Source organism: Barbatula barbatula, assembly GCF_947034865.1.
Source record: "Barbatula barbatula genome assembly, chromosome: 13".
Taxonomy (NCBI): Eukaryota; Metazoa; Chordata; class Actinopteri; order Cypriniformes; family Nemacheilidae; genus Barbatula; species Barbatula barbatula.
In genome coordinates this window covers 17,755,799-17,779,543 of record NC_136776.1, presented here as the reverse complement: position 1 = coordinate 17,779,543, position 23,745 = coordinate 17,755,799, and the positions used below count along the sequence as shown (strand labels likewise).

General features: G+C 38.3%; 3 protein-coding genes and 1 long non-coding RNA gene across 4 annotated transcripts; 2 read left to right on the top strand and 2 right to left on the bottom strand.

Annotated features, from left to right (window-relative positions):
• The first annotated feature begins 1,966 nt into the window (after positions 1-1,966).
• LOC306903070 (uncharacterized protein) lies at positions 1,967-4,566 on the top strand. Its single transcript, XM_079472013.1, has 2 exons — positions 1,967-2,117; positions 3,446-4,566. Exon 2 carries the CDS (start codon positions 3,450-3,452, stop codon positions 4,401-4,403), a length of 954 nt encoding a protein of 317 aa, XP_079328139.1. The 5' UTR covers positions 1,967-2,117; positions 3,446-3,449; the 3' UTR covers positions 4,404-4,566.
• LOC306903073 lies at positions 3,190-14,138 on the bottom strand. The gene is made up of 3 exons (XR_013787504.1): positions 13,990-14,138; positions 5,154-5,248; positions 3,190-4,377 (listed from the first exon to the last, which is right to left on the bottom strand). It is a non-coding gene; the product is annotated as an uncharacterized lncRNA (long non-coding RNA).
• On the top strand, positions 12,125-13,128 carry nfil3-4 (nuclear factor, interleukin 3 regulated, member 4). Its single transcript, XM_079472015.1, has one exon. It carries the CDS (start codon positions 12,231-12,233, stop codon positions 13,002-13,004), a length of 774 nt encoding a protein of 257 aa, XP_079328141.1. The 5' UTR covers positions 12,125-12,230; the 3' UTR covers positions 13,005-13,128.
• Positions 14,139-18,968: 4,830 nt separating the features above from the next.
• On the bottom strand, positions 18,969-22,530 carry lingo3a (leucine rich repeat and Ig domain containing 3a; the record flags this gene model as incomplete). Its single annotated transcript, XM_079471353.1, has 1 exon — positions 18,969-22,530. The coding sequence occupies one exon, from the start codon at positions 22,528-22,530 to the stop codon at positions 20,713-20,715; it is 1,818 nt and encodes a 605-aa protein (XP_079327479.1). The 3' UTR covers positions 18,969-20,712.
• Between the last annotated feature and the right edge of the window lie 1,215 nt (positions 22,531-23,745).

Here is a 23,745-nt window from a genome sequence, read left to right as displayed (position 1 = left end):
TGGCCATTGACAACCCTAGTTACAATGGTAGTCAAAAGTACCCGAGAACATTCTTCAAAATATCTTCTTTTGTGTTCAACAAAACAAAGAGATATATAAAGCAATTTTTCAGACAGTGGTTCAACAGAACAAAGACATTCATACAGATTTGGAACAACTTGAGAGCAAGTAAATGAAGACAGAATTTTTATTTGTGGGTGAACTGTCCATTTAAAGCTATCATTCGTCACCCTTTAGTGAACTTCAGAACCAGATAAAAAGCACAGATCAGCTTGATTCATGAACGATGATTCTTTTAATTTGTTCTCACTGACTCAATGATGCGGTACCAACCAAAGACATATATTGCTGCCACATCGGCAACTGAATCATGGCGGTGCCGCCATATTGGGGAGGGCAAGAACATTTTTTGTGCTGTGCAGGTTTGTACATGGAGTACAAACACATTCTGTCTATCTTTATTTTCTTATTTACTGTCAGAGAAATCACTGAAAAAAAGCTGCAACTCCTCTGTTTACTTGCATGTACTTATAGAGCAGTGTTGCCTTCCCCAATATGGTGCCACCATTGAAGCATTTCCAAAATGCCAAATCACACAATGCAATATCTGTGATGCCAAATGCTCATACAACAGTCAGGGCGTTATCAATGTGCATGTAATATTGATGCTACATTCCACAAACGAAGAGCATTAACAATATTAGAATTTAACCCCTGTTGTTTATGTGCATTTACCAGCGCATGTGTCTGCATGGGGCTGGCTGTTTGCGGTAAACACAACAGTACATGTGAACTCTAGGTTATGTCCCACTTTAAAACACTTGAGTTCTGTGGAGATTTGAGGTGGCGTTATGACTAACCAGGTATAAGAAATCACAGAGCCATCCAAAACCTGTTCGATGAGTCAATGGTGAGACACAGGTAGGCATATACCTCCTACCCCCATCTTTCGCGACCGCTGCAGCCCCCAGCCCTGGTATCTCATCCAATACCTGGACACCCCCAGATCACCACAACAACATCCTGTGCTGTACTTTCGGATGCTTGCTCCATTTTCAGTCACAGCATGACAAACGTTTTGATGTTTGAAAAGTCTGGCTAATTCTTCAAACCACAGTCTTGTAACCACAAGTGATGCTGAGAATTTCTAATATGTTCTCATAACTCAAATTCAGTTATTTTACAGTCTTGACCTAAAATTGGTTTTGCATGACCTGCGGCATCAATAAGCGAAGCTGGTGTAATCCTGTTGCACAAACCAGCGATATGTTTTTATACAGATGCAGATTTAGTCATAAATTCATGATAACAATTTTCAGTGGAAATTTAAGAGGACATTCCCAGACGTCTTATTATTTTCATAAGTGTCACGATGTGTGTCATTCTGATCCTTTAACAACAACGTTTTACGTGATTCTAACCAATGCCAGTTTCGGAGTTAACTGAACCATCACATGCGTTCCTCATACATACCCATTTAATATCACAAACAATATTGACGATTGATGTCTCTGCAGAGTTGCATTTTATCTTTTGTGAAAACGAACACACGGATACATTTGTTCAAAACTAGTACACTGTTTAACTGTTAACCAGCTGTGATAGTATTATTTTCACAGTTTAGTTTAACAAACAGTGATGTAACTAATAGATGTCAACTTTGTTATTAAGTGAAACCAATTTAAATGATTAATTTTCAATTGTGTTCATTCACGTGAAGTAATTCACAAACATGAAAGAGTGACAAACCAAACGAAATGTGACAAAATAAACACAACATCAAGCTGCTGAACACCAGTAAGTGTGTTCGTAAAAACGTTTATATTCTTGTTTTGTGAGTATAACAAGCAAAAAAGTGAGTCATAACTCAAAACACTTGTTCGAGTTGTGTGCAAGTCTCCGCCTCCATCTCTGAGGAAGGAAGATGCGGTCCTCACCTACTATGGCTCCTCTCATGCAGTAGATCATATAAAAAATATCACAGATGCATTGTCATGTGCCATCTTGCCTTTCATTGGTTGGTTGTGTTCGAGTCTGGATATTTTTCCAACCAAAAATGTTTTCTTTTAAACGGTGTCATTTAAAACAACTATAGTTAGCCTGAATCCTGTGGCAAGGTAAGACAGTCATTTTTACACCCATCCTTAGGTTAAAGACTTTCATAAATTAAAACATTTTTGACGCATATAGAATACACTGTATATTACTAAGAAAAAATAAACAGTATTGTGTGCAATGTCCAGAAACAAAATCATTCTGCAATTATTGTATTAGTTTAATTTAGATTTTCGTACTCTGTTGATCCGGATTAAATATTCACTTTATCTTCTATCGCCAACAAGGATTTCAAAGATTAACAGATTTTTACAAAAGAATAGTTATTAATCTACATTCTGATTAATTTATTCTTAAATGTGTCTTTGATGTTTTTATTTGTTTAAAGTTAAGACATTTCAATTTTGCAGTCTTCAGACTAAGCTCTTCAGTCACTGTAAACCTCTATTATATTTCAAAAGGCCTTGCGCATGTTCATTTCTTTAAATGTTGCATGCAGTTTTTAGCGCTTAGGGAGATCAGGGCTACAGCCATCAACCGTTTTACTGTATAGTCAATATTTTTCAAAGTAGGTTGTGTTTTAAAAGTCAATTTTTGTATAGGCTTTAAAGTATTGGCTACATAAAAGCTATTGAGTGTTTCCACTGGGTTTTTGCTCAGGATAAAACAAAAAAAACAGCTCATTGGACATAAGTTGAACTTTTCTACCCCTGTTGGGGCATGTTGTCACAAAGCGTGCTATTAAACAGGCAATTATACGTTTTATGTAAATTGAAATAAAGTAAAAAGTGAAATAAAACAACAAAGTATGTAAAAAGAAACTAGTATCCAAAATATCAAATAATTGTTTTTTCGCCAACAAATATTATAAATAGATTTACAAAACACTTGACAACTTGCCCCGACTTGATATTTCTGACTAGGTGCAATTGTCTTACGCACACAGTTAAACACAGTTCAATGTGTTTCAAGCATCACAGAACAGTTAATGATGTAACTTCCATTTTAAGCAAATTATCTATAGTGTGAAATTATATCTTATTTCTGCCTAAACGTTTTTTCACGCAAACCAATAATTGCGCATCTTAATGATCAAACCTGATTTTGCATAAAGACATAGCATAGAACATGCTTACAAACTTCTCGCATCTATTTTTATTTTATGCATCTCATAGGAAACATCACTATGCACAGTATAAGTTGACATCGAGTAAAAAAAGGACTTTTGTTTCTAAAGAGCTGTACAAAATGCATTTAATAATGTAATTATGGCTTTATCTCAACAGTAAACGTCTGTGTTCTGAAAACAGAAATGCACGAAAGATTGTTAGGAATGTTTTGAAGCTTGATATCGTGGGATTTTTGGTAATGCCACCCTCTATCTCTCCAGAACAATGACCAACATAGAAGGCGTTGAACATCTTTGTCTTCCGTCCTCCACGGGCGAGATATCGTCAAGCAAAGAGGAACCAGAAAATCTACAAAGTCCTCTGCCACTCAACAGGCCATCCCTACTAGCACGTCGACTGTTCCGCCTGCAGTCGTACCACAAAAATGTCGTACCCAGCAGACGTCGCAAGCGAGAGATGACCCCCGAAGAGAAAAAAGACGCATTGTACTGGGTCAAGCGTCAAAAAAACAATGTGGCTGCCCAGCGCTCCAGAGAGAAGCGACGGCTGAACGATTTCATGCTGGAAAGTCAACTTCTAGCACTCAGCGAGGAGAACGCACAGCTCAGAGCGGAGGTGTTGAGTCTGCAGTATCGCATGGGCATTGGACGAAGTCTGGATCATCCACGCCATGCCATGATGCCCTTCCACATCCCTGTTTCGTCCCATCTCAAGTGGGGTCCAGCTGGTACGAATGCTTCATTTTCGGCAGAACATTCAGAGAGATACCAGTGTTGGCCACATCATGAGCCCTCATCTGGTCCATCAAGCGACCCCTCTCAATTCATCTCCACCTCAAAGATGCCTATAAACACCAGTGCAACTTCACGGGTCAGCCACTCGAGCGACAAGCTATCAGAGCAGTCCGTTCTCAATGCTGATTCGTTTGAACAGAACCCAGTGGAGGTCTCCTCAAGCAACAACACATCAAGCAACCCGCGACCTCCCCATCTGACGCAAAGCTGGTTGCTCCCCGAAATAAGCCATCCCGCCACTCACCACCACAACCAGATGTTACCCTGGGCCTCATCTTCCCTACGCCCGTCTCGGCTTCACCCAAGCTGGCAGCAGACACCAGGAGCCAGGTCCCTCTGGAACTTCAACAGCAGGTTCATGCTGCAGTATCTATTGAGATCTCAAAGCTACGAGGAACCTGAAATGCAGAGAACTCTTAAGTGACACAGTGGTCGTGCTGTCCAAACACAAACATGTGATAACAGTCTGCTATAAATGCTTGATGTAGTGATGTGCGTTTGAATCGCTTCATGTAGCCTGGCAAAAACAATCTGTTAATAGTAAATCTGCAATCTGCTTCTAATAAAAAAATTATTATTTTTCTCTCATGTGCTTAGCCTACATCATATAAATGAATGAATGAATTTAATCTGGAACCATTTTACTTGCTGTTACAACCGAGTGAATTCGGTTTACGATTTATTAAATGGCCTTTAATTGTTACGCATGCGCGTAACGAAGAAAATGAAGAATAAAGCACGAGTCACGTGGTCACAAAACTAACACAGCCGAACTTAAACTGAGAGAGAGAGAGAGAGAGAGAGAGAGAGAGAGAGAGAGAGAGAGAGAGAGAGAGAGAGAGAGAGAGAGAGAGAGAAATAACAATAACCAAAAAATGGGAATTAGGTATGTTAAATGGTAAACACCCAAGAGGAGTGAGGTTGGGTTTTAAAAAGCGACTCCATCACAAGACATGATTCCAGTGTCTTACAACCGATCGTGGAGGACTGATCTATGTAGATTTATGAATATTTACAAATGCATTATATATAAAAATACGTATTCACATTTATAAGTTAACAATGTATAAATAAATGAAACTTGCAGTTTATATTGAATTATAGGTCAAATATAAATAAACAAATAAATAAATAGACTCTAACATGCATACATAAAGAAAATAAGAAAGCTTACCATTCACAGTGGCAGCAGGGGGCGCACTGTCCCTTAAAATGCACAACGGTCCCTTACACTGCCAGACATCAGACCACAGAATTAAGTTGTTCTGACTGTAAAAAACACACACACCTTAATTCAAATAAGTATAGGCAAACATAATCAACCAAAAAGCAAAACACAGATCACACAATATAATTTGACTTACTTAAACAGGAACAAGCTATAAGTAGCCAAATATTCACATAATCAAATATTCAGCACAAGTGAAAATTGAGAATCGGTTGTTACTCATGCTGGCTTATCGACCATTTTCCTTAATATCGAATTTGGAAGAGCTCTGGGATCCAATAGAGGACAAAATAAATACCTGCTTTCGACACCCAAGCTGTCAGTGGCTGCCCATCAGAAATATAACCTATAATACTTCTGTCCCCTTTTTTGCACCTCATTCACAAAGGCACACATACACCCACTGGCACCCACACCCACGCACGTATAAAAGGCCATGTTGGCCATTGCATGTTTTTTTTTGCTCTGTGTTGTTTGCGTACACATACAGGGGCTTGTGGGCAGAACTGATCTCATAAGAGGTGAAATGCAGTCTCTGACTTTTAATCACACCTTACACCAAAGACCGGCCACGAGTTAGAGAATAGAGCTTTCAATCAACACTCCACGGCAGGTGAGACACTCGGGTCACACAGTCGCCGTGTTCAAGTACGATAAACATCCTCAGTGATGTCAGCACCGGGTGACCCGACAAGGCTGTTAGAAGCTGAGAAGGTAAGACATTTATTTTTTATGCTTATCAATATGTATGAATGAACATTGTAAAGTCATAATGAAGTACTTTTCTGTAGAAACTGGCATACGTGGCATCAAGCACGAAAACATGGCGTTGGCTTACATGTTTTATGCTTTCGTAGCAAGGGCCTTCACACTAAGAAACACCTTGCTGATGTTTATTAAACCTTATCTTGAAATATAATGAAGTCATATGAGGTTTAATGTATTTTTTTAATGAACAGTACACTTTTAAAAGCAGAACTGCAAGGTAAGATTCATCGGATGAGCGGTAGGACAGTGTTTCATATTAAATGTGCTTGGTAGCTGATGTATATATATATACTAATCATCAGAAACATATATTTAATAAATCAATAAATTATCTGCATAGTTTTGTCCTATATATTGGAAATATGCGATTATTCATTGCACCTTCCACACAGTCTACATAAAATGTAGATATTTCAAAGAAATATCTTAATAGTTACATTGGTAAAGATTTTCATACAATATCCCAAAGATGAGCAGAGTAAATTAAATGATATTTGTAAATGTAAAGTTGTTGTAATAGAAACCTGTAAAAAGTTCAAAAGTGAGAATCAGATCTTGCAAAGGTGGTAAATGTGGGTAGAACAAGGAGATCTGTGGTGTCTATTCATCTACAATGATAATCTACAATGATTTCAGCGTTGTATAATTGTTGCCATATATTCAAACCCAATACACAAATTACATTTCTGTTAACTGTTGTTCGTTCAGTGTTATGTAAACAAAACTACGGAGTTACGACTGTGCATTTATTATTTTGGGTGCATATAACGCCATACAAGACAATTCGCACCCAACTCAAAGTGTGATCCAAAAGTCAGACCAATGGTAAAATGCTTACATTTTGTATTCGTTTACATTTATTTATTTATTTTCATTAAAAATTGTATTGTATGTACTTTAACAATTTAAGTTAAAAGTTGAATTTGTTTGGTATGCAAGTATTTGGTACAGCAAGCATTCGGGCTGGCATGGACTAAGCAGGTTTATGCCAAACCCGAAGATCCATCGTTTTGATAGAAACAAGGATCAATCTTGAATATCTCAAACAAATATTTAACAGTGCACTTATATTTAAGATTGAAATCCTTATTTTTCAATGCGATCTCAGATTTACAGTACAAACTCCACTAATGTATAGAAAGATACACTATAACGCAGCATAGTATTGTATGGAAAATATTACAGATATTTACACGAACATAAAAAAACAATCTACGGACATGAAACCTCTATAAAAAATAGCTGCAGCTTTACACTTTCAAGGAATCTTTTTTTTTTGCAAGTAGACGTTATTTTTCATACAAACATCTGAGCCTCTAAATATAAAAAACATACAGCATAACAAGTAAGGACAAAACCAAAACCATAAGCCAGGAAATAAACTTGTGCAGAAAAGCAGGTGGCTCGAGGATAGCGAAATAAATAGTTGACAAAAAAGGAGAAGTTACTGAAAAGCACCATAGAAGAGAGTGTGAAGGCAGCAGGTGCATGACTCGCTCAAGCCTCATGAGGACGTGTGGCCTTCTAACTACTAAATGAAAATCCTTACCAGATTACACATTTAATTCTCTTCATATATATATATATATATATATATATATATATACTGTATTTATACACATACAGTGAACACTTAAATAACACATAATGAGAATTTCATTGCATGTGATGACCAAACCAAGTGGTATAGGCAAACAAATGATGCTAGGGCCTTTTCTCATAACTCACAAAATGTTTGAGTCGATGACTTTTACCTACAGTAATCTGTCCTGAGGTCATACTAAAAACCCTAAATGATGTAATTTCCCCCTCACGTTCACACCAGTGTCTTAAAAAAAGTAACTGCAGGTGAAGTTAAATTGCGTTACTGAATAATCGGCTAACGTTTGACAACCAAAAAGTGCTGAGATGAAAGAGTACAAATTGCTTCAAAATGGTGTTCTTTGAACTACTGTAAAGTGCGTCTTAAAGTGATGGTTCATCTAAAAAAAAATCTTTCATCATTTTCTCACCCTTACGTCATTGCAAACCTGTATGACATTCTTTCTTCTGTAGAACTCGAAAGAAGATATTTTGAAGAATGTTGGTAACCAAACATCATTGGCCATCATTGACTTCCATTGTATAGACACAAAACCACTAATGCTGAGTTCACACTGCATGATTTTGGCCCAGATTTTCAGTCGCCAACAGGTTTTGAGAAAAATCTGAGACAAATTTTCGAAATCGAAGGGAAATCGGTGCTCGTTCACGCGAGTGACAAACACGCATCGTGAATCATCAAAGACGCGATCTCAGAAATGGGCGACGTGCCACACCTCAAATATTTGGTATGCTAAATATATGTACCTGTCGGCGACTAAGAATCTTGCTAGAAGGGATACAGCTACGGCCGAAAGTGGTGCGAGAACACTGACATCACATATGTGAAACGTGGTTTGCGGACCAGACAGATGTCGGCGATTCTGACCTGTTGTAAAGTCATGCAGTGTGTAATCTCCTGTCGCCGATTCATCGTTCAATGTGAATACTGCAGCAACTGAAGAACAGTGATGCAACGACTTTGAAAATCACCATAAGACATTTCTCAAAATATCTCTCTGTGTTCCACAGAAGAAAAAATATCAGTTTTGAATAACATGAAGGTGAATATATTACGACAATAATCTTATTCTTGCGTGTACGATCCCTTTAATTAGATATTTTGTTGTTTGACGCAGTGACATTTACTCAAGTGTGTTAGGTTTTTAAATACACGTTGAGGCCTTTTGTAAATCCAACACATTTTTATGCATATGTCAGACACTTTTATCCAAAGCAACTTTTAGAGCATACGTAGCTATACATATTGCGTCTCATGTTCAATACATGTTAACTTGCAAAGAATTGAATTTCAACTGGTTCATTGTGTTTTTGTTTTAATGACAATTTCTTATTACATGCTTGACACAGGAAGAGGCAAACACGAGAACAACAACACTTTTTTTATACGTTGGAAGCATACACAAGTGTGTATATGATTGTGTGTTAGTGTGCATGATTGTGGCACAGCGACACAGCAGGCAGAGGTTATATTTATAGCTGCAGAGCAAGTGTGACCATTACCACATCTAAACTGTTAACATATCAGTGTTTCGAGCCGTGTCCGCACAAGCTGACTGACTACTAAACGTCTCACAAATAACAAACACAGCTTAATCACATCACATTTGCATTTCCCCAGAGGATCCACATCAAAACCTGAAGTGCCTCCCGCTACCAAAACGTCTGTCAGTGTAACGTTGAAGTTTTGCAGTTTATTTACAAAACATTATAAGATGTACTAGGTGAAATGCCTGGTAGCAACTACAGTAAACAGTCATACATTTTTGAAACACATGACGCAACACGCTTTACGTTTGAAAGGGACCAGCAATGGTGTCGATGTGGAAAAGCTTGTGTAAGCGACACCGTGACAAGCGCTTTAATAAATTGAAGTATAACAAACCACACCTTTAACAAGCTGACACTTAAAGGTCTTTTTTCACACATTTCTAAGTATGTTTGACTAATAAAGAGAATTGGTTGGAGTAGAACAATGTGTCACTGTGTGGTAAGCATGACGCACACCATTATAGAAAAGGTTGTTAACAACCTAACACTGGTTATATCGGGGAAAGTGTAACAATTCCATTTACCCGTGGGAAAACATGAATGATCAAAGGCTAAACGTTGGTTGAAGTCTTAAGGGTCAACGTTGTCCATGATGATGAGTAAGTTATAGTGCACCCAAAAACTTTAGTGATATATATATATAAAAAATATAAACATAAGAATTTGGGGTCAATGTCATGTGTAAATTTCGACCGACTTTCCCACTGTGTATGTACAGGTAACTTGCTGTACCTCTCTGTACATTTATAGTTGGGCATCGAAGAACCGTCAGCTCCGAGAGAAGATATGAAAGGATTGAATATTCTTCTTCTTTCCACAACGCCCCTAGCTGTTAAAAAATGCACTTGTAACCCACAGCTTCGCGGGGCCTATTGCTTTAATAAAACGGTTATTCCATATGCGTAGCAAGGTTTCATCTCATCATTTTAAACCAGCTTAGAACTCGGCACAACCAATCAGAATCGAGGACCAGAACTGTTCACTGTATTTGATGTGAAATTGTCTTAGGCTGCAAAAATATAATTCCATTTTCATTTATTTGACCTCATGTCACTGAAACCCTTTAAATGACTCTTTCTTCTGTGAAACACAAAAGACGATCCTTTGAGGTATAGTGTCCATACAATGGAAGTCAATGGGGACCAATGTCTCTGATGCATTTACACAGAAATAAACCCTAGAACCTTACATATAACTTTAACATTACTCTTTTTCTCTATAAGTTTACAAAATTATTTTGAACCCAACCAAACTCTTGGTTATATAGTACATTATAGTTATAAATGCACATGCACTCCATGTATCAGTGTAGCATCACACTGCAGCATCGATCTCATAGCTGTGGTTTTCATTGAGCATCCACATTTCATCCCCTTCTCAGTATTACTATCGTGCACACGGTGCATTCATCAAACAATGTTTCACTGGCTCGTGGCTTGGCCTGACAGTCTGTTTGTTTTGTGTTGTGGTAAGCATCTGTGTCACGCTCTGAGACCAGATTCCTAGACCATATAAATGTAAAAGTAAGGGATGAGTAGGATGTGGTTAGTCTGCACGAAAACAGAGACACGATGTAAACTTGGAGAAAGGCTTTCTGGGGAGAGATAGAGAAACCGGAGTGAGTGTGGTCAATGTGACCAAGGGAAGTTGAGGGCTAGTCGAATAAATTGCAAACTGCATTAAAGATTGCTATTGTGCAAATAAATTTCAGTATTTCACAGGAAAGCTATTAAAGGAATAGTTAAATGAATATTATGTCATCATTTTTTCACTCTTATCTTGTTTAAAGCCTGTATTTGACTATATTTTGAGAAATGTCTCAGTGGTTTTGTGTTGAGGGCGAATAAACAAAGTTAAAAGTATCGAATTATCACTTTAAGCTTTGGGAAGCCTAACCCACATTACATTTCGGTGCTTGAACTTCCTACAGCCACAAAAAAATGACATTTAAACCAAATGAGTCCCAATTTTAAAAAAAGGCTTAAACTATAAACCAAAGTTAGTGTTGAAGATTTTGATTTACGTATTTTTATTGAACGCAATGAAATTCAGACATTTTTCAGCACAACATTTTGAGGGTACTGTAACCATTCTAATCAGCAGCTGAACTTCAGCTCTTTCTAAAGTTACTACATGTGTTGATTTAAGTCAGAAAAGCTCCGTCCTTTTTGGAAAGGAATCTAAATTGAACAGTTACGTGTGTCAGTTCAGAGAAAGCTTACAATGTCTCAATGACATCTGAGGGGAAGTCAGTCAATAGCATAGACGCACTCATTCGATCATTCTTCCACTGTTAACCCACAAAATAACAGACCATCAGACAACGTGGGGGCTAAAGGAACCCAGAGTGGGAAGACATGGTCCCCAACTTGTCTGAGTCAACCCAACAACCTAACAGTGTCTGGGATACAGTGAACACACCAACATTCAGCATTGAATTGCGATGCTATACGTTGCTTCATAGTCACTTCATTGCAAGGCTTTCATGTGGCTTTGGTCATTGGTTTCCTCCGCATTTCACAAGACCTGTTGAATCATAAACATTATTAACAATTGCAAACAAGCAAGTAACAATTAAGATATTTCAATAGTGAAACTGTACGGAAATTGTTAATATCATAATGGCATATACTGCAACTGCGTTGACTGCAAGATGCAAGTGCATGAGTGACTAGCTATGTTCAACCATAGAAAACCACAACAAGGAAAAGGTTTTAGCTATTTTTATCCATATAATGATCATTACAGGAAGGCAACCTGTGAAACATAAAACAAAGTGCGAGGCACCTGTAAGCCGACTAGTCTTTCTCAGGGAAAGATTAAGACTTTTATTAAAATTATGCGGTAAGAGGAACAAACAGACACTTGCAATTTATCATGATGACTTTTGGCTTAATATGACAAACCAATAAACCAACAGTGCACCTGCAAAGGAAATAACTGTCCTTTTTCATTGTAGGTTAAGGGGCTGGTAACAGCATGACTGAGAAGCAAACTCGGGCCTAATATCGGACTACCTACTGAAGATACCACATACAGAAAGAAAACAGGTGCGAATTGTGCAAAACCAGAAAGTTGTGCACCTGGCCGAGGCTGACAAACATGGAGTCCGCTTTCTCAAGAGTGAGATGGGAACCTGAGGAGGAGGAGATGTCTCCCAGAGGTCTGGCCTTGCGTCGCAAACGAGAATTCATCCCGGAGGAGAAGAAAGACGCGATGTACTGGGAGAAACGGCGCAAGAACAACGAAGCGGCCAAACGTTCGCGGGAGAAAAGAAGGGTCAACGACTATGTGTTGGAGACACGGTTGGTTTCGTTGAGCGAGGAGAATGCTCGGTTGCGAGCAGAGCTGTTGGCTCTGAAGCTTCGGTACGGTGTGCTGAATCCCGGGTCAGCTTACTCCTCACCTCAGAGAGCCCGGTCTTATACGTTTTCTACCTTGGCTCCACAATCTCTGGTTTCTTGCTCAGACAAAGACTTCTATTGGGGAAAAAGACAAGACAAGGAGTCTTCCAATCTTTCTGGAAACCAGCAACCACCCATGTGTCTCGGTACTCACCCCGGGTCAGCATTTCTGCCCACGCACCCCGTGGCTATACGAAGAAATTACCCATACTTGCTAGACCTCCCCAACCTCCATTCTCCAACAACAGCCCCTTTACTCTTTCCCCCACACCTCGCTCCGCCAACCAGTCATTGGCCGGGGCGGCCCCTGCTTCATCCAGCGAATCACAGGATCTTGTCCGACGAGGAGGGTGAACAGCAGGTGCCGGCGGATTGTACTACCGCGCTACCACACAAACTCAGATTGAAGACGCAACGTTCAGACAATGGTGTTAAATCTGCTTCGCCGACCCCAGTGTACGTATCAGATTGAAAAGCAAAACTGCTAAATATCATGTTTACACTTTTGCATTATTGGCTTGTTTTGTAGCAAAGGTTTCTATACAAGATGCATTTGGTTAGTTGACAAATGTGTCCTGTGGTGTGACGTAGCGAAAATTTAGACAATACAAAATGTTAATAATACATTATTTTATTGTATAAATATTTATATTATAATATAAAATAGCATAAGAAAGACTTATCATCACAGACTTATCACAAATTATTGCCGTCACGTCATAGGACAGATTTACACTAATATTTGTTAAAAAGTGACAGCACAGGTACGTTTGTAAGATGTCTGCTAAAGATCTGTAAATCATGTTCTGTTTAAAAATATCTGATAAACATCTAAGAAAAAGCACATCTAACGGGAAATGTCCCAGTGACGTATTGCAGAAGAGCAGACATAAAAAAACACCTTGAAGACATACAGTAAACGCAGACATCAAATAGACGTCTCAAAGATGCATGTCCGCTATCAGGGATTGTTTGCAAAGAAATCCAACAAAATTTTGTTTACACTTAAAGTGTAGCAGTCGAAAAGATCTGGTGAAACAATATCAAATAGTTTTAATTCCTGTTCAGCATTATCTTCACTTAATGTAACAATGTCCCAGTAAAGCAGGACACTCGTGGCCAAAATGACTCACTGGTCATATTCATAGTCAAGAATGAGTCATTTGTTGTAAGCATGACATGTGTTTGTTTTCCAGACTGATGCTTATCAAAATTCTTTGTGAAAGGTCAAACTGAAGTCACACGTACATTAAATGTATTATTTTGATGCCTCAAAGAGTCAAGTTGTTCTTATGGTTGCAACTCTCAGCTGATACAAATGGTTTGTACGTTTCATCCAGAACATACTTGTGTTTCTAAGTTACTTTATATTTCATAGATAATCAAACAGTTATCTATTAGGTAAATCTACGCAAATATGTTCATGTTCACTTGAGCTTTTTTTTGGAAAAACTCACCATGGTTTCCAGATGGAGTTCTGTTGACCATCTCTTTTCTCTTGTTTGTCACCAAAGATTGTGGATGTTTGAAAGCATTTATTGCTTGGGTGGAAGCAGCATGTTTGTCATTTTATGAGACTTCCATTTTGTCTTATCCATTTGGCTGTGTCATGTGACATTTCAATCATGTGACATCAAATTTGATATGATTCAAGAATTAGCTGTTTTAAACAGCACACATACATAAAACATTACTTTTCTTCACAGTACAAACAGTGTGCTTACCTGCATGTATTGGGCACAAAGTAACTTACTGTTTTATTCCAAACATATCCAGTATATTGGTCAGCACGGCTCCATTTGTACTATTGCTCTCTATTGTACTATTGCTCTTTGTATGAGATATCGCTTATTGCTCTCCGAACTCTTTGTAAGTCACTTTGGATAAAAGCGTCTGCAAAATGACTAAATCTAAATGTCTAAATGTCCATTTGCCCCTGCTGGTGGGTATCAGAACTACACCACCTGGTTCTCCATCAATAAACACGGTTAGGCGCTTACATATCTGAATCTGAAACTTGCTGAAAATGCTGGGTTGTTTCAATCTATGGTTGGCTAAAATATGCACAAATGCACTTGCTTGTTTAAATTGAGCTAGAACCAACCGCGAGTTTAAAAAACCCATCATTTTCATCCAAAGTGAAGTCAAGTGACAAGTGGCCAAGTATGGTGTTCCATACTCAGAATTCGTGCTAGCATTTAACTCATCCAAGTGCACACACGCAGAGCAGTGGGGCATCCGGGGAGCAGTTAGGGGATCGGTGCCTTGCTCAAGGGTCTCACCTCAGCCGTGGTATTGAAGGTGGAGGAGAGCTCTGATCATTCACACCTCACACTTACAATCCCTGCTGGTTCTGAAGCTCTAACCAGCAACGTTTGGGTTACAAGCCTAAGTCTCTAACCACGAGGCCACGACTGACATCCAGAACAAACATGCAGCAGGACTATGTGTGTTTTCTAGTTATCATACCCACGCACATAATTGTGTTGCTAATGCATTTCATTGAGCTACACATATTCATGCCACTGAAGTTTATTGCTGTAAACTAGCTTCAATTCTGTTTGATTTTGTCTTTGTTTTCTTAACTTATTGTGAACGCGTATATTCACAATAAGTGTTTATTGATGAAGCTTTGTAAAATATGTGCTGTCGTAATATCAGAGTGAGTGCCAAGTCATTTAAGCATTGCATTTTATCTTTCTTTATTGACACGATGACGATGCTTATTTGTGACGATATGCGGGCGAGAAGCGTTATACAAATAAATGTGACTTGAGGTATCACCAGGCGTTGTGAAATACAGCACATACAAATCTTTGTATTTTTATTTTAGGGGCTGTTTTTAATGACTACTTGAATAGACATAGTCATTTGAACTTGTTTACAAGAGTCTATTTTCAGGTTAGTCAGGTTCCAATATGCTAGATAGATCTTCATTTTATAAAATGAACCACAGATTGTTTATTTCCATGTATTATGCATTGTGGTTTTTTTTGCATTTACTTACATTCTGTGTAATGACTTCATATGCCAATTGTATGCTTAACTGTATGCATGATTTACAACATGATGACAAGTCATTAGCTATGGTGCTAGTTATCAAGTATTTCTGAATTTCATTTTTGCATTCACTTTTGAATTCAAATCAGCTTTGCTTACAGAATTACATTTTGAGAATTTAAGATCCATGAACCATATAGTGTAAAACAATAAAATGTGATGCTGTTAAATGTAAACGTATTTACTCAATAGACTTCATAGCTGTTTTTGCTTTTTTGCATCCTTTGTAGTCAAACGTTTGTATAATTGACTTCTTTACCGCTAGTTCTCAACGTAACTTTTATAAAAAAAATTAAGGTTGCATTAAATGTTTGTTGAACTATCCTCATCTTGATTTTATATTTTTACAATAAATCACAAACACCAAAGCTTTTTGAGTTCATTTATTTAACATCGAATATTCACCACAGTTAAATGTATACGGCAAGCATATGTTTTTTATCTTGATTCTGGCGTTGCATTTAGATGGGGCGGGCTAAAGGTGCGAGTTGTGCTACTTGCCACAGGCTGAAAAGCTCCACATGGGCTGCTGTGGTTTGTGAGTGTGAAAGGGGGGCTACAAACTGAGTTTCAGTGGCCTAGGAAAGCTGTGCGGGGGGTTTCTCAGCAGCAGTGAGTCACAGCTCATGATCAATCGCAGACGAGCTGCTGACACGCTGCACAACATAGAGACAAAAGCAACAATTAGCCAGCGAGTGATTCACTTACTTGCATAACAGGCCTGTATACGATGTAATCTTACATCACAATGATTTGCTTCATAAACCAAAGTTGTGATTAAGTTGTGTTTAGTGTCTTTCGTGAAGATCAATAACTCTCGCTGTGAGGTGGCTCGGTAAAGGCCATTATTGTTCTTTACTTGCTGTAACCACTTGAAAGATGATAGAGAAGTACAGTGAAAAATAGGAAGTTAAAAGTATATTTTGTTAGTCTTTTATAGCTGTACACCACATCCTCAAGATCAAATTAACTGGGTGTTGCAAGACTGTAAGATTTAGGTACTTCTGTCTTGGCTTAACCTATTATATTATCTCATTGACTAAGTTTATCTAAAGACTTATTTAAAGACGAAACAAACCCGATTGTTTATAACTTCACTGTGTTTTTCCTAAAATTGAAATGTGCAGTCTATGAGTCACTAGCAGCACAAAACCTATGTAAAAAAAGATTGTTTTAACTTTCATTGGTTGGATAAAACGATAGCTACGGCCCAAACAACTGGACGTGCTATAGAATATGTTGCATTTGACTTCGTATTTTTTTTGTTTTTACTTTGTTATAATCAGTTGTGAGTTGCTTTAAATAAAATTGGATGAATAAATAAATGTGTTTATCCATGTTTGTTCATGCCAAAAGTGAGAATTCTGTCAACATTTACACACACAGGTTGTTCCAAATCTGTATAAATTCTTTGTTCTGATGAACACGGAGAAAGATATTTGGAAGGATGCTTGTAACCACAGCTCCTGGCCACCATTGACTATCATCGACATACTTTATCGCATGTAAATTTTTCTTGTACATGCCACACACAAACACTTGCCAAAAACCATAGGTTATCAAAGGTGCGAAATTAATGCAGGATTATTTTCTTTACAGTCCTTAAAAGTCCAGACACTCAGATAAGAAAGAAACAAGCAGTGTATAGTTGAGGTAATGTCTAATGAGTCGCAACTGCATATAACTAATGCCTTGATAAAGATCTGTATGTTGTATCTTTGGTGTGAAAGTGAAACAGGACATTTTTTGACACTTCGCTTTTTTACATTTATACATAGACGGTTCATTGTTAGCACTATCAACTTTGCAAACCCATCAGATCAACAAAAGTTAAACACTTTGTATGTTTTACAATGTTAATAAATTATAAGAATGGCATGTTGTGCCATATGTTCCCCGTCAGATTCATATATATTATTTAAGACTGTAAAATGGGCCAAAAGGTCATCTAATACATATAAAATCATATCATTTTAAATCAGTAAAACATTTTATTGATGTTTTCAACTAAAGTTTTTGTCTATTTAAATGTCCAGTGTGTCATAGTTTGGAGGATCTGTCAAAAGAAATGAAATATACTGTAATATACATGTCTCAGGGTGTATAAAGAGTGTACCCTAAACAGACAAACTGCTCTAGAGCGTGTTCTCTAATATGTTATCTCATTCGACAAAGCCAACGTAGTACTTCGTGGAGTAAGCAGTCGGTTGCAATTCACAACCTCACCGCTAGATGCCGCAAAATTTCATACACTGGACCTTAAATACATAATATCATATACGTTTATGTCAAGTTATCGCTCCACGTTACTCATCACATTTTCTTACTGCATATGTGCCACCATGCATTCTACACCACACAACAGGGTGTTCGCACCATATCTGAAACCGTCTCCAACACCATTATTATTGTCGGCTTATTGGTAGAGGACTTGTTGCTGGGGGTGTCAAGAGAGAGAGTCCAAAATGTGCAATGCAGGAATTGCTGTACATTCAGTAGAAGATGCAGCTTTTGTATAGTATAGTTTTCTTAAACAGATGGTATGAGGAAAAAATTGTCATGATAAGAACAAAATTGTGTGCACACATGCTTGAGTTGACTGAAGCAGTTGCTTTTGGCCAGCAGTCGCTCAGTTATCATGTCACTAGATATAAAAATATGTAGGACTGAATCCAAAAGAGGATGTTCTTCAAAAAATGCCATTTTAAATTGCTCAAGGAACATCTGAGCACTGCTGAGTCTATTGCAGCCAGAGATTCTTTGATTTAATTTTATTGTGATAGTTCTAAAAATGCATGCACAATTCCATTCTTATGTGTGGTTATTTCTCCATACCAATTCATAAATTGCTACAAATTTCTTATTTCGAACAGGTTTTATCGACCTGGATCTAGGTGCTGGAAGAAGCAACAAGCTTGTCTTCATAATACTCATTGATAAGTAGTAACAGACAGACAACATCTAAAAAGAAATATGTCCTTTACAAGATGTATACAGTAGATTTCTTTTATCAAACCACACAATCAACTTCTAATGTTATATTAAAGGGATAGTTCTTCCAAAAATGCTTATTCTGATTTTATTCCCCTTTTGTCCTATTTCTGCAAACACAAAAGAAAATATTTCGAAGAATGTTTGCAACCGAACAACAGGTCACCAATGCAAGTCAAAGGGTACCGCCGTTCTTTGGTTACCAACATTTTCAAAACACTTGCGTTCTGCCGAAGACAAAAGTCACACAGGTCTGAAATGACAAGTGGGTGAGTAAAAGATGACAGAATTTGATTTTTTTTGTAAACTATCACTTTAACACAAACAACATTATATATCACTGTATGGGTGTAAATAAAAATGAAGAAATCCAAACACAGAGACTTAAACACACGCTTTTATAAACAGCATTTGTATCATTTGTACAAGAAGGATATTCTTGACATACCGTAATGAACCCATCAAGAACATGAAAATGTGGACCCCCATTTATTTATCGTACCTTAAACAAAACTGTAAAATGACATTGTTACAAAAATATCAAAAAAGCTTATTTGAATTGTTTTATTTGTTGACAAGTTGTGGCAGTTTACTATATCCATATAATGCTTCTTAAAACAAGACCGTGTGTCTGATCTATTCAACGAATACTGGAGATTTACCAAAGAGATCGACAAGCAGAAAGCAAAAACCTCTAAAAAAAAGAACGATCCCCTGTGTACTTATTTTCTTTGAAGTATCAAAGTTAAACAGTAGGAGGCAGCAGAAAAGCTTTGTTTCAGTGCCTGCCTGTCATATTCTAAACGGGGCACTTGACAAATAATTCAAGAATGATTTGATAAATTCTATTTATAAACACAAAATGCAAGCATAATTATTTCGTAATGGATCCAAGGAATTGTGGCTCCCCGACAAAATGCGTAGTAAATGTCTATTTGATCGTATTTTGTATCCCACTTCTCCACAGGGCTTCCCACAAGTAGGCTCATGCAAATGAAACAACGTGAAATAAATCATTTGGTTGACGTCATGACGTGCTCCTTTTTGCTTAGTCTTACTCTGCAGTGAAGGCATACAGACATTGATGGTGTGTACAACCCAAGGTTAGTAAACAGTAAAAATGTGCAGGAAATATACATATATATATATATATTTTAAAAGCTCTTCAGAGTTCGTCACATCTATGATTATCTTTTAAGAACATGGAATAAAAGTATTTCACATTAATAAACGGGGCACTAAAAAGAAACAAAAAACACCCATATGTACATCAAAGATACAACTGTCTTAAATTGTCAATCTGGAAGATGCATTGTTGAAAGTGTCTTCTGAACTATAAATATGTAATGCTATATAAACATGTGCTTTTTTGTGGTCTATCCATTACCTCTGTATGTGTGTGCGTGTTTACGGTATGCAGGCATGACTCAGAAATAGGTGGCAGTGTAATATAGAAACTCTGTACATGGTGTCATTATCCAGACCCATTCAAATGAGAACTGAAATCGACTACCTCAAAGAAAGATTAATTCTTCTAAGTCTTCTAAGCAGTTCATATCCCCACCCAATAGTTTCGGGGATCGTCTAGAAGCAAATTGTTGTTAAATTGGCAGTGTGAACTTTACGCCCATGGTCTACAAATTCATGGGCATATATTAATTAAATTGCCTAGGCGTTGACACAAACCTCCCAGACATTTACATTAATCACAAAATTGGGACAATGGTGTGTTCGGTTGACTTTTGAGCCCGTTGGCAATTCCTTGGCAAGCTGAAAGCACCTTTTGATAATGATCATATGAACCATTATGGACTTTTGCTTAACTACTAAAATAAAGAAGAATTTATGGGAACTTTCGTCTAAGCAGACTTATTCTGTAGAAATCACATGGTGATATTTTGAACAATTAAGCATTTTACTATTTGAGACTGTCTGAGAGGTTCCCAAGGGGCACCGTGATCCAGCGTGCCCCACACAGGAGTTTTCAATCCATCATAAAGATTGTGTTAAATGCCACACAGCACCAAAAGAAAAAATAGCTTATAAATAACGGCAGATGGAAGCTAGCTGACAGTAACTATAGAATACATTGCTCCCTTTAAAATCGGCCATCTGTTGGTCTCTCTGTTTTATATCATTTTCATGTTAAACTTTCGCGCACCCCCTTGACCGCCGCTGGCGGCTGGGCCATCAACCTTTCTGAAGGAGTACTCGACTGAGAAATTGTTCTTATGCTGACCGCGCCCTCGGCTCCACACAAACAGCAGTATAAAACAGAACAGCACTACACCCAAAAAAGTTATGCAGCCCATTGCTGTTGACACCAGGATGGTTTTGAGGTCCAACGTGAACTTGAGGAAGACACGAGTGTCATTTAAATTTGTGTCATTAAGATCGCCTATGTAGTACGTGCGGTTTGCTGCCAGAGCACTATCGAGTGGTGATCCACTGACTGTTAATGTTGCAAAGTAGGTGTCATTGCCACCAGCGTTGCTTGCTATACAGATGTAAGTACCGCTGTCTGTCACCTGGGCGTACCGGATCTCCAACGTACCTTCAGGGAGTACAATAACACGACCAGTGCTTTTGGTTGTGATGCGGCGGCGTTGAGGTGAAATCCAAAAAATGACAGGAATCGGATCTCCTTCTGCTCTGCACACAAACGACACCACCTGACCTTCACGTGCTGTGAGCTGTTGCAGCTTACGGTTACGGATTTTCGGCCTTTGACATGTGAAGTGGTCAAAAAGTGCTGAGTCCGAGAACGTGTTGAGAGCTTTTCCTCGTACTTCCACAGGGGCGGCGCAAATCGGTGACCTTCTGTCAAAATTGAGAGTCTTCCGACGCTGCAGGATCCAGAGTAGGCGGCAGTCGCAGGACAAAGGGTTGCCATCTACACGTAACGTCTCCAGGGTGTTAACGGAATGGAAGGAGCCCTCCTCCAATGTCACCAATGCGTTGTTTGATAGGTTGAGCAAACGCAACTGCTGCAAACCTCCTAGACCATATGGCTGCACTGATATCAGGTTCGTACCAACAAGGTGGAGTTCCTTTAGACGTACAAGATCACGCAAGGCCCAGGACTCAAGAACAGAAATGGGGTTGTAGGAAAGATTGAGGCTGGCCAGGTGAATGAGGCTTCGGAGAGCACCCGTAGGCACTGTAGAAATGTTGGTGTTGGTAACCGAGAGCCAGGAGAGATTGAGACCCTGGAAGCTGTGTGGAGATATGTACTCAAGGAAGGGCCAATGGTCGATCTCGAGACCCCGCAAACCGCCCAGTTTACGAAAGTTCTGCTCTTCCAACGAAGCAATGTTGAGGAAGCGTAATCGTAGAGTCACCAAACTGCGAAGGTAGGAAAGAGACTGTCCAGATATGGAAGTCAAGTTGCATCTCTCAATCGTGAGTTCCCGTAGACCAACCAGACCGAGAAAAGCCTTGTTTGAAATGTACACCAAATCATTATCCCCGACTTCCAAATTGCGTAGGTTACGCAAATCCTGAAAGGTGAAGTCTAATAGGATGACCAGTTTGTTCCCACTCAGATCCAACGTGGTGAGGTTGGCGAGACGTGAAAAGGCACCCATGGGTATGAGTTTAAGCTGGTTGGCGCGCAGACGCAAGACTTTGAGATTGAGCAAACTGGAAAAGGCGTTGGGTTCCAGGACACTGATGAGGTTCTCACTCAGGTCCAGCTCTTCCGTTCTCGAGAAGCTTGCCAGGTCGTTGTGTTCCACCCAGCGCAAACTGTTGCCGCTCAAGTCCAACAGCCGTGTGTCCACAGGTATGCCTCCGGGAATGGAGCTCAGACGCTTGTTCTGGCACATTACAGCTCTTTGCTGCCAGATACAGTCACAGCGCAGCGGGCAGCTTTGGCCGTTTGTTACAGATGCAGTGATTAGGAGCACAAACAGCCCCAGTAAGCTCAGGTGTGGACAGTCCGCCATGCCCCTTCCTTACCTTACAGGGGCTGAATCACTGCATCTCACACCTACAAGAACAAGAAACAAAAAAACATTCATTAAAACATTTGCATTACTCATAATATGCATGTTATTGTGAGACAAATCAGATGAACCCATCACTGTGAAAGTTTGATGTGTGATCATTAGTAGCTTTTTTTTTAATGGTGCTTATATAAAAGTAGGTCAAAAAAGTGCTGTTGAAAAACAACTTAGTGAGAATGTTCGTATAAACATTTTCAGACTAGTATACTGTAGATAAACAAAACAGTTAAGATTAGTAAGAGATAGTGAAGCTGTCATTTTAATGACTTGACTCAAATGAAAAACAAATCACTAAATCACATCAGAAAGCTTCAAGTGCAAACATCCAATTCAACAACTTATACCCAATAGTAAACATTCAAAAGTTAAAGTTAACAAAATATTATTATAATAAATCATTATAACCCTGTATGTTTGTCGCAGGGTTTTGCAAGTATCTGACCAATAACAAGTATTAAAAAGTGCTTGTCAATTTTCATCACAGTAATTCATATTTTAAATAGGACAGTGGTTTTTACATTTCCTGACAAACCGTGAATTTGTACATATGAAGTTTCAAACGGAAAACGACGATATACAGAAAATATCAGAGACATGATATAATAAATACAAATTTTATTAAATTGTATTTATAAAGCACTTTTCACAATGTGCATTGTTCAAAAGGAGCTTTACATGAAAATAAGAAGGTCAAACACAGCACAGTACATAGTGTTTATAGAACAAGCTTAATTATTCTAGTAAATAATATCTAATGTCAGCAGTCTCCGGTGGTTTATTTAGCATATTTAGCATTAAGTGAATGCTTGGCTGAAAAGACGCGTTTTTAATCTAGATTTAAATTGGGCGAGTGTGTCTGATCCTCGAATAATATCAGGAAGGCTATTCCAGAGTTTAGGTGCTACGTATGAGAAAGCTCGACTACCTCTGGTGGATTTAGTTATTCTAGGTGTTATCTAAAAGTGTTTTTAGATCTTAGAGGGATTGATGGGTTGTAGTGTGATATAAGTTCTGTTGTGTAGGTGGGGCTAAACTGTTTAAGGCTTTATAAGTGATTAAAAGAACTTTAAAGTCAATACGATATTTAATGTGTAGCCAGTGAAGGGTTGATAACATTGGGTTATGTGATCGCATTTTCTGGACCTGGTTAGAACT

Coding starts and splice junctions, on each gene's coding strand:
- LOC306903070 (XM_079472013.1), top strand. CDS start 3,450: ATGACCAACATAGAAGGCGTTGAACATCTTTGTCTTCCGTCCTCCACG.
- nfil3-4 (XM_079472015.1), top strand. CDS start 12,231: ATGGAGTCCGCTTTCTCAAGAGTGAGATGGGAACCTGAGGAGGAGGAG.